General features: G+C 34.0%; 4 protein-coding genes across 4 annotated transcripts in view; all 4 read left to right on the top strand.

The window, feature by feature from the left end:
* LOC119831373 overlaps window positions 1–1,556 on the top strand; it is a 28,999-nt gene extending 27,443 nt beyond the window's left edge. Inside the window, exons 2-4 of the mRNA XM_038354688.1 lie at window positions 67–537; window positions 937–1,081; window positions 1,395–1,556. Of these exons, the coding sequence (XP_038210616.1) occupies window positions 399–537; window positions 937–1,081; window positions 1,395–1,527 (417 nt within the window). The 5' untranslated portion in view covers window positions 67–398 and the 3' untranslated portion in view covers window positions 1,528–1,556. The remainder of the gene's footprint in view (window positions 1–66; window positions 538–936; window positions 1,082–1,394) is intronic.
* A 1,759-nt stretch (window positions 1,557–3,315) lies between these two features.
* Window positions 3,316–4,006, top strand: LOC119831484. The gene has a single exon (XM_038354862.1). The coding sequence runs from the start codon at window positions 3,467–3,469 to the stop codon at window positions 3,857–3,859; it is 393 nt and encodes a 130-aa protein (XP_038210790.1). The 5' UTR covers window positions 3,316–3,466; the 3' UTR covers window positions 3,860–4,006.
* A 1,804-nt stretch (window positions 4,007–5,810) lies between these two features.
* On the top strand, window positions 5,811–7,485 carry LOC119831496 (SET domain-containing protein 4). Its single transcript, XM_038354886.1, has one exon. It carries the CDS (start codon window positions 6,098–6,100, stop codon window positions 7,469–7,471), a length of 1,374 nt encoding a protein of 457 aa, XP_038210814.1. The 5' UTR covers window positions 5,811–6,097; the 3' UTR covers window positions 7,472–7,485.
* An 803-nt stretch (window positions 7,486–8,288) lies between these two features.
* The window catches only part of LOC119831088 (ATP-binding cassette sub-family B member 7, mitochondrial), a 9,261-nt gene continuing 5,496 nt past the window's right edge, over window positions 8,289–12,053 (top strand). The window contains exons 1-5 of the mRNA XM_038354334.1: window positions 8,289–8,459; window positions 8,553–8,658; window positions 10,283–10,413; window positions 11,615–11,792; window positions 11,895–12,051. Coding sequence (XP_038210262.1) covers window positions 8,304–8,459; window positions 8,553–8,658; window positions 10,283–10,413; window positions 11,615–11,792; window positions 11,895–12,051 — 728 coding nt within the window. The 5' untranslated portion in view covers window positions 8,289–8,303. The remainder of the gene's footprint in view (window positions 8,460–8,552; window positions 8,659–10,282; window positions 10,414–11,614; window positions 11,793–11,894; window positions 12,052–12,053) is intronic.

Below are 12,053 nucleotides of genomic sequence, written 5' to 3'. Positions count from 1 at the left end.
TTAACTTCATTTCGTTAGAAGCACTAATTTAAAAAACAACTATACAATAAATAATGACAAAAAAAGGTGTGTGTGAGACTCACACACGATAGAAGTGAAACTTCAGTAAATCGACAAAAGAATGAGATGAATATATATAAAATATAAAATAGTTTGCATATTTCTGTTTAATTCTTTGCTGGCTTCATTCTACACATTTTTGTATTTGTGTCTCTTACCAGTCGTTTTTTCCGTTGCATCAGGTTTGAAATCACAACGATTCTAAAGAAGTTTCACTTCAACAATGAAAAATTTCGATATTGTGTCGTCATGGCGATTAATTTTAAAAATTATTGATCAAACGTAAGCACTGTACGAGTAAGTAACGGTCGGAGCGCGGTGGTCAGTGCTCAGTGGCGATGTCGGCGGAGGCGAGCGAGGCGGCGCCGGGCCCGAGCCCCGCGCGGCCGCTACATCCGCGCTCCTTCAAGCTGCGGTTTGCTTCACAGCGTGAACTCGGCCGCTCTCACGTTTCGGCCGTTAAGCCCCTTGCTTTACGTGAGTCAAAGTTCTAAAAGGCAATATCTCACAAACTGTCTGGCCATTCCTCTATAACGAACGAAATAGACTTTGTACTATATTATCCTAAAAGTTTAAATAAGTAAAAGTTTTAAATTTCATTATAAATGTAACTATCCTTATAAGTAACTTAAGAAAAGAAAAATCGGTCAAGCGTGAGCGGGACTCGCGACACAAACGGTCGCGTACAAATAGGCTAAGGAGCATCTAAAAAAAAATTAATTACTCATCCAATTTATAATCGTGCCCACCGTTGCGTAACCTCGAACTGTTTATCATTTGATGTTAAATACAACTAATTAGGAGAAACGAAAATATAATCGCTACCGCATACTTCGAATAATTATTGACAAATAAAAGAGCGACAGCATCTTTCAGCGGCTACGGTTACGGGCAAGTTCCAGCAGCGCGCGCAGGGCGAGGTGTGCGCGGCGCAGGAGGCGAGCGCGCTCGCTCGCGTCTCTGACATGTTCCGATTGGGGCCCAAGGACAAGCACTCCATGCCACATGTTACTTCACATGAGTTTGTCCTTATTGTCATTATTCCCGTTTACACTTACAATATAATAAAAATAAAAGAAGCACTGAACAAGATGAAGTTAAAGTAATTATTATTATCAGCCATAAATTGCTTTTTTTTTTTGAGTTTAGTTCACATAATAGTTTGTAATTAGATGCTAGTTTAGTTGGGACTCACAGATTAGTTTTTTAGTTGTTTTAGATACCATACCATCACAATCTTACTGATAAATTGTCATACACACATTAATGTAATGCAATCTAAATGAAGGCCAGCATGGATTGGTATAGGGTTGACAATTAAATTTTTTGTGCAGGTATGGGTGGTGGTCTGAGCATGGTGGGCGCTGGCAAGAGTCTAAATGGCTTCACCATCACATCTGTGACTCTGCATGGCTCAAGGAGAGGCTTAGGGTACTGGCCGCAGATGCAAGCTATAAGCGATGCTGATCTATTGATAATATTTAACTATGTTTTATGGTAATTTTTTGTAAGAGGACAACTTTTTTATTTACCATGAATTATAAAATATTAAATTAATGCTTTGTTTAATAATATACTATGCATGTATTTTCTTCTGTGGATTGATTTAAAATAAAATTTAACTAATCAATGCTATTTTTTAAATTTAATTAGTACCAGATTCTCATACAACAACATGAGCATTCAAAGTGTCCCCTCTAATGAAATCACTTTGTTATTAGTTAAATTTTACAAAGAACCTCAATCTAAATTATTTCTAAATATTGTGTATAAGTTTAAGTTTTATCACACTCCATTCTATCTATAATAATATGATATCGTTATTATATAAAACTCTTTAATCCTGATATATACAGAAACAGATAAGCAATTATCACAAAATATTTTTTCTGAGTATAAAATTTTTGACCTACATTCTAATGGATTTTTATTTGTTTCATTAAAAATGAAACAGTGGAACTCCAACAAGAATACAGTGTTTTTAAGAATACAATGCAACATGTAAAATTCCACGATATTATGAGTACATAATACAGCTAGTAAGCTGCGCCCCGCAATTCCCATGTAAGTCCATAAGAATGGAATCACAGGAACATTGAAATAAAAAGTTGCCTATGTGTTATTCTTGTTGTCCAGCTATATATGTACCAAATTTCAATGCAATCAGTTCAAAAATGTATGTGTATGTTTGTTACTCTTTCATCCATCCTCATAAAACTTTCGCATTTATAATATTACTAATAAACACTTACCAGTTCTGGATCCTTCTCTTGAGGCGCCGAGATCGGCATCAACAGTTACCTCCTCCACTGTGCCCACCCCGATGCCATCGTCCTGCCCGTGGGACCATCCTACATATAGAAAGACATCATACAATATACATTCAATTTATACGACGATAAAACTATCTCTACAATCATATACAGGAATGTTCTGGTAACGTACTGATTCTATGAACATTTTTAAAGTTAATTCATTTTATGTAACATAATTGGTGAGAGTTACTAATAACAACAATATTAATTCAAGAAAGTTGTTGATTTAAACAATTGACTTCAGATTTAGAAAAATTGTGTAGCTGGTAATGACCGACGTCGACAATTTTTTAGCTGCATAATTTTGAATAACGACAGCTTACCTGCTAATAACAGGACGCCCACTGCTAGCAAAAGAAAGTACTTCATTTTGGGACCTTACAATCTAAATATTAATTATTACTTTTCATGTAAAAATAAAAGCCGGCGACCCAGTCACCACAAACGAAGAACGCACGACGAAAACTTCAATAAATGACGCTGGTTATAACGTTTTGTATGCTATATTTCCAGGTTCTTTATCCATTGAACTCGTATGTTATTGGCTAGTACTTGGATAAGATCTTGTTATATACCAATTGTCCTTAAACACGACGAGAATTGTAACGAATAGGATAGAATGAAATACAAATGTCTCAACCTGATTGGTTAACCATAAAAATCAGAAACGTCAAAAGGTCGCAGCTGTATATTAACAACTCTGTTGTCACAGCGGCTTGGCAAACGCTATTTGTTATCTGTATTTTTGCCACTTTGAACATTAAATTCAAATTACATTAAATTCCAATATTCATAAAAAATATGTATTTATATTTTAATTTAATCTCGGATAAAAGTAGAGTATTTTAATCAATTCTTCTTTTTTTTTTTGTGGTCAGTTGAGTTTCGCGTATTAACGCATGTCCATATTCTTAAATGTCATTACCGATGAAAAATCTTAAACGACAAATATATGCTGTCAAGCGGCAGCCGATGACAGAAAAATAATATAAATGATTTAGTGTATAAAATAATTTTACCATTATATTTTCTAAATACTCTTTATATAGTATTATAGGTGCATTTATTGTATATAATATCATTAATGCACTATGGAAACGATATCGCTACCTAAAACAACTTCAAAACGGAAAATTGAATATTGTAGAAGTAAATGGAAAGTTCATGATTTTGAAGTATGGAGCGGCGAGCTTATATGTAAAGTAGCAGTTCTGTGCATGGATGGATCACTTTTGGTGTGGGTTGGCGGTGACAAAGCAGCGTTATCCGAAATGGCTCTAGGAATGCCCCAGGAGCACGGTTCGTTAGCTACTACATTGCTGGGAGAAGAGAGCAGCGCCGCGGGGCTGGCTCGCCGCCTTGCCACTAAACTGCAGTGCCCAGTGTACGTGTGTTGTGGACAAACATTTGATCGCTTTACAGCACCACTTGTTGAAAAAGGCATAGCTATAGAATTTAAAGAACACCCTGAATGTTTTAGGTGAAGATCATCATTCATGAAATGCAAAAAAATTATTGATCAATAACTGATTTATATTAATAAAGTTTTCTGGTGCTTGAAGGTTTCTCAAAGTTAGTATTTTCAATGCTTGATACTATGTTTTTAAACAAATAAAATATTGTACTTAAAATTTTGTGTTTTATGGTTGGACACAAATTTTTATTTATCTCAAAGCTTTAAGGAATAACCAACTAGACGCTAAACTGAATGAAATGAAAAACGGGCATAATGTATTGTTAATGTGTTTGTAGCTGTTGTTAATAATTGCATTTCTTTTTAGTCACTGGATGCAAGGTATCAGCACAAATTTTTTTAATCAGGTGGTTACTGATTTATTATTAATCAACTATATTGTCAGAATTCCACAGACCAGCGTTTCAGTCACAGATGTCAACATCTGAATATGTATTAGTGTAATGTAGTAATAAGCAGCTGATAAGCCTTCTGTGTCCTCCCTAATAGATAATTTTTTTGTTAGTTACCAATGAAAAACAGCCCAGTGATGTGTTTCTACATTAGTACAGTACCAAGCAACCAGCCATTCATGGGGGAAGGTTGTAGGGATTTTAGAATATGAACTTAATTACGATATTTATTTTAAATAGGAATTTTGTACAAGACTAATATTCTATCTAGATCTATTTCTACAATAGCTCGACCACAAGCTGTCATAAAATCCACATATTTGTAGCGACAATTTTCTGAATCCAGCAAGCGAAACTTTCTCACTACAGAAGAACATATTATACAACTTTCCAACGTCATTCAATGGAGGTCGTACAAGCCCTAAAAAAGCGTAAGTAAAAGTACCCCTAAAAAAGTTACCTATATGTTATTCCAGTTGTCCAGCTGTCTACATACCAAATTTCATTGCAATCGGTTCACTAGTCTTTGCGTGAAAGAGCAACAAACACACACACATCCTTACAAACTTTCGCATTTACAATATTAGTAGGATAGGATGTTTTATGTAGTTAAATTTGGTTAACTTTATATAACTAACATTCTTTAAACTATGTTTCTCTTCCCAAGTTACTTAAATGACATAATTATTATAGTGTCAATCTAGATATAGTCAAACAACATTTAAATATGCGTCATTTGACTATTAATTTCCAATAGTGAACTTGTAAATTGATTTGATTTTTATAACATTTCATAGATGGCGCTGTTTCAAAATAATCTTTGTACTTCTAACATTAATTAAGCTATGTTTTTCTACCCAAGTTACTTAAATAGCTTAGTTTTTATAGTGTAAAGCTAGATAATAGCATGGCTTACTCAAAAACAACATTTAAACATGCATCCTAAGTCGTTAGATAACACGTTTTCTTAGAATGCGTAAGAAAAATAAAGGATCACAGCTCCTCCCCCGAAGGTGATAGCATAATAATATGTATATACTATCCTGACCCGACCTCTTAGTAATATTCATACAAAATTTGAAGTAAATCCATGTAGTACTTTCTGAGCTCTGAGATTAGCTCGGACATACGTACAGACAAACAGACAAAAAAAACCTACGCTAGTGGGTTCTATATCGATTACGATTTTATTATATGTATATATAGATAGATCACGGCCCAAGTATTCGTTTAAAAACTTTTCAATGTACAGTTTTGACTTTCTTGCGATTTTTTTATATGTATAGATTTTTGAGGGTAAATATTGGTAACTGTATGCTGTCCAATAGATCTTTGCTCATTTCTTACAAGGAAATTAATTTTTGTAGTGTTAACGAACTTAATTATTTCTAAATGTGTACAATAATTAGATAAAAGAAATAAAAAAAATTCGAAAGAAATCCTTACCTAGCTTCTATCATCCTAATTCCTTTTATATGTATAGTTCCATACTTTTAACTTGACACTGGCAAAAAGTCTCCGCTCAATGCTGAATGCTCATTGTCATAATGATTGAGAAAAAAAAAGAAAACATTGACAATGCTGACTGCTGTCAACAATTGATCAACACTTGATCAACGTAAAAAATTTATCGATCATTTCATAATTCTGTCGACTTGCTAAATTGTTTGTATACAAAATACTCATTTTTCACTTACAACTTCCTCTAACTCGATTTAATTACAGTGGATTAAATGTAGTGTTATTTTAAAAAATTTAATTCATGTATCGCTAATCGGCATTGAAATCAATGGAGCTTTGTCGAAAACAAGGAGGAATTTTCATGTGGAAGTTAATTAAAGCATTTAGTGGTAGTAATGGGTAGAACTGGTCGCTGGAGAAAACAAAAACGAGAATATAACTTCCATACATGCAATGAACACAGGGAGGTGATATTATTAAACTCATGGCTGGCACAATATGGCATCCGGCGAAGTAAAAAGCTAAGTTTAGCGGTGTTCAAAGACAGCGATCGTGGAGTGCTAACCAAGAAGAAAATTAAGGCAGGAGAAGAAATCATTAATCTACCTCTGAACCTCACTATTAATGTTATAACTTTGTTAATTGATGCAGATTTTAATAGTATATTTTTAGATAATGATAAGCAGTGTTTAGTGGAATATAAGCAATGTGTAACATTTCAGTCCTTATTAGCATTTTATTTGCTGTTCTTAAAGTCGCAAGATAGCGATTCAAAGTGGCACACCTACTTAAGAAGTTTACCACAATATTATACAGTGCCATATTTTTTGAATGAAGATGTACAGAATTATTTGAACCCAGAAATTTTAGCAGTAATCGAAAAGCAAAAAAGTGTAGTAGATGAATCGTTTGATGTATTTGTGAACATATTGGTCAATATCAAAAGTGATAAAAACAATATTCAAAAATTTTCTAAATATTTTACAAAATCTCATTTTGAATGGGCATATTTTACAGTTAACACTAGATGTGTCTATATGGATCTATCAAATTTGATTAATTTAACGAATAAGGATAGTACAATTTTAGCTATTATAAATGATAATACCAGGATCTCACTGTGCCCGTTTTTAGATATGATAAACCACAGTGCCAATTGTAGCAATGAAACCAAACTATTAGTCAATAAGGAAATAGAAAACATACCTTTAGTCAATTTAACAGAGGATATATTTTCTGAGGTACGCTTTTCTATCTATACTAAGAATGACTTCAAAGCATATTCCCAAGTGTTTATATGTTACGGAGATAGCTATAATTTGAAACTTATTACCGAGTATGGTTTTTATTTACCTTTGAATGATTTGGATTATGTTGAATTTGAATTTGAAAAAATTAAATTGTTCTGCAGTTCTAGAAATATAAAGTTTTCACAGGAACAATGTAATTTTATATACAATCATGGTCTCAATAAGGATTTGTACATTGATGGAAGAGGTTTGAGTTTTAACTTTTATGGTTTACTCTTAGTTGTTAAATATTTCTATAATGAAGATGTTAATGTGAGTAGGTTGTTGTATTCTGCTGCTATCTGTTCTTATGATAGGGTTTTAATTGATTTCATAAAACCATTTGTGAAAAATAAAATAGTTGATACAAAGTATGCTTTAGATAAGTTACAGGATTTTGATCAGTGTAATATACTCAATAATTGTATACAACTTATGTGTCAATATGTTAGAATTTTAGAGAAGTTTATTAAAAGTTAGATATCTCAATAAAATACTCATTTTTATTTATTGTTCTTTAGTATGAATTCTGTAAAAAAACAGAAATTGAAAGTGTATTTTATTAAAATAATTGGCCTTCCTTACTTTGTTTCGGTTTGTTTCGAAAAGATTGATTCAGTTTTCACTGGTAGATATGTTTGAGAAACCGTTTAAACTGCTCATAGCTGGCAGCAAATTTTGATCCAAATCCTAATGATCGTGTTAAGCAGGTAAAAAAAAAATCTGTTCACAAAAAAGGTCAACAATGACATTGGGAAATTGACTTCGATCATAAAATGGAACCATCGATTCCGTTTAATTTACCATTCTTATAAACAGAAAACAGGGTTAAAAACAAAAAAAAAAGGTATGATAACCAAACAGTTTTCGAGCAAAAACAAATTGTTGAATTGAGAAACTACTTTGTATTTGGAAACGTTATTTAAAAATTGAATTTATGACAAAAATCGTTTCCGTATATCCACAGATTAAGAACTAGTTGGGTATATCAGTTCTAAATAAGTTATGGTATGGTATGTACTATGTTGAAGATTCAAATTTAAATTCACAGACTAAGGACTAGTATAAATTGTGCAATTTTTTTTAAGATTATTAATGGGTACCTTCTTGGGAAACGATTGCACTTCACACTTCACACACATGATTAGAAACTCTGAAATGCACGATATTTTTAAACGACTTCGATAAAAAAGGAGATTCTTAGTCCCGTCTGTATATCTACAATACCTTGATTATCTAATCAGGTAACATGAGTTTAATGCCAAATTGCCAATAAAAACGAAATCTAAATGTCATTTGTCAGCCTGCAACCATGGCGGCTGCATTGCTGTCAAATCGGAGGTTTGATAAAATTTTGAAAAATCACACAAAGTTTATCAAAGCTTTTTCAAGCAATGCATTGGTGATATTAAATAAGCCACAATTAAACATAGTTTGTAAACAATGTGCCGCCTCAAGTTACTTTAGGGTACGTTTAAAACGGTAACCACTGTTTTAATCTTCAGCAAATATATTGACTATTTATAGGAAAATCTAGCAGTGATTTTTTTTTCGGTTCTAGTACTATTCCTCATCTTCTCCGAGTAATTCAGGTGGTCAAGATACAGCCAAAAATGTGCTGGCAGCGGTTTTGGCTAACAAGCCTAAAACTGGGAAAATTCCAGTTGGTAAGAAAACATTTAACTTTATCTGTATTTAACTTATTTTTCAAGATTCCTGGTTTAATTAGACTTTAAAGTCACACTCTAACCCTGCCATTGCGCAATCCAACTTGACCTTGTAAATATTTATAATGTGTTAAAATAGGCATATATTTGAATAACAATTACCATTAGGTATTGAAAAGAACTGCAACAAAATTCATATTAAATATTTTCATTTACCTGCATTGAAATATTGAAACTAGTAACATAAATTATGAACTTTAATAGCGAATTATGTATATTGAGATTAAAACAACAACCTGTTCTATGAAAAAAGTGAAGTCCCGTGTGCCCTAGTGGGGTATGGGGTAGATGAGGAACATCTGTTTCACTGATCGATTTTCTTTACGGACAAGTAGGTGATCAGCCTTCTGTGTCCTGCCAGACTGAGATTTTTTTTTGTGCGTTCCCACCGGGAATTGAACCCAGGACCCCTCGGTTCTACGCTCACGCGTTAAACACTGTACCAAGGAGACGGTCAATGTTCTATGAATATTTTTAAAATTCATTGTTCAATGTTTTTGTGTGAGCCACTGAATAATTGAAGAGCATTTTATTCTTGTGTCCATATAAAGTTGTCAGTAGAACTAGATCATCACTTTCATTAGTGTATCACTTCCTTTCGCTTGATATATTTATTGATTCTTTATAGAATTTTAGAAGTATAATCTGTAGTTTTAATATTTTAATAATTTAAATACTTAAGATATGAAAAATATGCCTTAAAAGATTGGATATTTGTGTACACTGCTAAATCTATTGATGATACAAAAAATAATGTTCTCCACAATCAAAGTACATACTATTGTGAAGAAATTAGTTCACGAGGGAATGTGTCTAACTATTATAGTTAAGCCACAATAACCGTTTTTAGTTAAAATTCATTAGTTAAAAAAGGAGTGTAATTTTAAGTTGATGATATTAATCTATATTAAAATAAATGACTATATTCAAGGTTAACAATTTTATTTCATTTACCTCTTCAAATTATTAAAACGGGTCAGTTAGTTTTCCAAGTTATGATCAGAAATATAAAAAATAATTATGCTCGAGTGCAGATCTCCGCATTGACAATGAATTCGATTTTAATTGATAGAGTGATTCAAGAGGAAGGTTTATACATTTAAAACTACTCTATATCTATTTAACTACTCCAAATGAACATGTGCGAAGCCACGGGCAAAAGTGTATTTGTAGCTAACATCAAAAAAAGGAGATGTGATGTAACTAACCTCATAACTTTTTACTGGATGAGCCGATTTTTATGATTTCTATTTTGCAATTTGAATGCTGGTGCCTGCTATGTGGTCCAGTTTATATTCTTGTTCAAAATAATTATTATGTATATTGTACTGGTAAACAATTGATAATGTATAAAATTTAATGTAATATATTAGTAATCATTTATATAATTTGCTTGAATATTTTTTCTTTCATTTCTAATATCATATCATGTGTTTTGTTATTAATGCCTGGTTGAGCAGATCTCCTCCTGCACTCTCCCATGTTAGTTTGCCTGCTTTTCCCTCCTTCAATGTTGATTGAATCCACTTCCTCAATGAGTCCTGATATGGTATCCCATCCCTAGGTATCCAAAAGAGAGACTGCTTTCATCCAGGTGCTTCTGTTTTGGCTCGTGAAGATATCAACCTCGGCGATGCCAAGCCGGTCACAGGGATGGACATGGTGCGGGGGATGATGGAGTATGTGTGGCCTAAGGTAAACACATTCATTAGGATTTATTTATGGCACATGTCCTGTTGATAGCAATGGTATAGTGAAATGGATATGTAAAATAAAATATACAATGTTTTTCCTTTTCATTATTTACCGTAATATGTCTCTTTGTAGGAAATTCAAAGCTATGTTGGTTGGTGCTATCACTGGCACACTCGGTGTGAGGCCTGGGTCACTTCTTAATGGATAATACAGTGGCTTTGTTTAATGTAATTGAATTAAATCTTGAGGCACTTTAGTCTATATTATGTCACTCATTGTTGTGGTTCATTATAAAGATCCACATTAGAAAATTTGTCCTTTGGTGTGCTCTGTATGATACATTCAAGAATGCATTGCTATAATAAGATTTACCTTTAAATGATTCCATCATGTGTTTTGTTAGTTTGTGCACTTGGTAGACAGTGGCGTGCTTACTGTGAAATTATAGCTGGTGATTTGGAGCTAGAGGAATTATCTCCTCTTTAAGTAAATTATTCAAGATATATTGCAACGCTTAAGACTTATAGGCCTATATTTTTGTGATATTTAAGAGACATTTCTTTTGTATTTTATAGATTATTAAAATGGTTAGTAGTGATTTCTGTTGCATATTTTGGTATGCCGTGATATGAATATGTCTTCGCTATCAGGGCGTTCAGATTTATAGGTTGTAGTGGTGGAGTTTGAAAATAATAATACCAGTTCTTTTATTTCGTGTATCGATTGAAGATTAACAAATGCTTGGCATTGTAAAGACCACCTTCGAGTGACTGAAAGAAGTCACTGAATTCCCCATCTTTGATAATTAATCTTGGTTGACAATAGAGGGCCGATATTGAAAGGGAAAGAATCCAGTCTGTTATTACAATGTTTGTTACCTGGATGTACTAAGAGGAACGCCAATACCCCATATAGTTCGTTGTATGGAAGATCAGTACAGTACATGTTTTGTTTTGGCAGCCTAAAGTGGCTATTGGAAGTGAAATTGGTTTCCTAGATGAGTAAAACATCTGTGTGGCGTATTTCCGAGTTTTAAAAATAGTTAAGTCGAATATTTTGTCTTTTTCACATTAGTAATAATCGAACAGAGCTCCTATTGTGCAATAGTATAATGTGCGATGATCATCAAATCTCTTAACTGATTTAACTGAAAATACTGGAACTCATATTGTCATTAAAGTTACGGTATATGCGGTTACAGGACAACGCAATGATAAGGAACAGGGTGATGATATCGCTGACGCTGCTGTTCGGGGCTAAGATAATGAACGTGATGGTGCCCTTCCTGTTCAAGTACGCAGTGGACGAGGTCAATCTGCTCGGCGTGTCCACGGTTCCCGAGGCCATCTCCACGAGCGTCATCAGCCTGTTGATCGGCTGTGAGTTGTTGTCGGGAGGGATGTACGCGTCCCTGCCGTACCGTTACATGCGTTGTGTCATGATGTAAAGAGGTGGAGTGTAAGCAATGCGACGTTGGGCAGACGGGCTGGCGCGCGCGACGGCGGCGGGCTTCAACGAGCTGCGCAACGCCGTGTTCGCGCGCGTGGCGCAGCACTCCATCCGCCGCCTCGCCTGCAACGTGTTCGCGCACCTGCACGCGCTCGACCTGTCCTTCCACCTCGCGCGCCAGACCGGCGCGC

Source organism: Zerene cesonia, chromosome 13, assembly GCF_012273895.1.
Source record: "Zerene cesonia ecotype Mississippi chromosome 13, Zerene_cesonia_1.1, whole genome shotgun sequence".
NCBI classification, from domain to species: Eukaryota; Metazoa; Arthropoda; class Insecta; order Lepidoptera; family Pieridae; genus Zerene; species Zerene cesonia.
The sequence above is the reverse complement of the archived record's forward strand: the minus strand, read 5'-3'. Positions and strand labels throughout refer to the sequence as shown.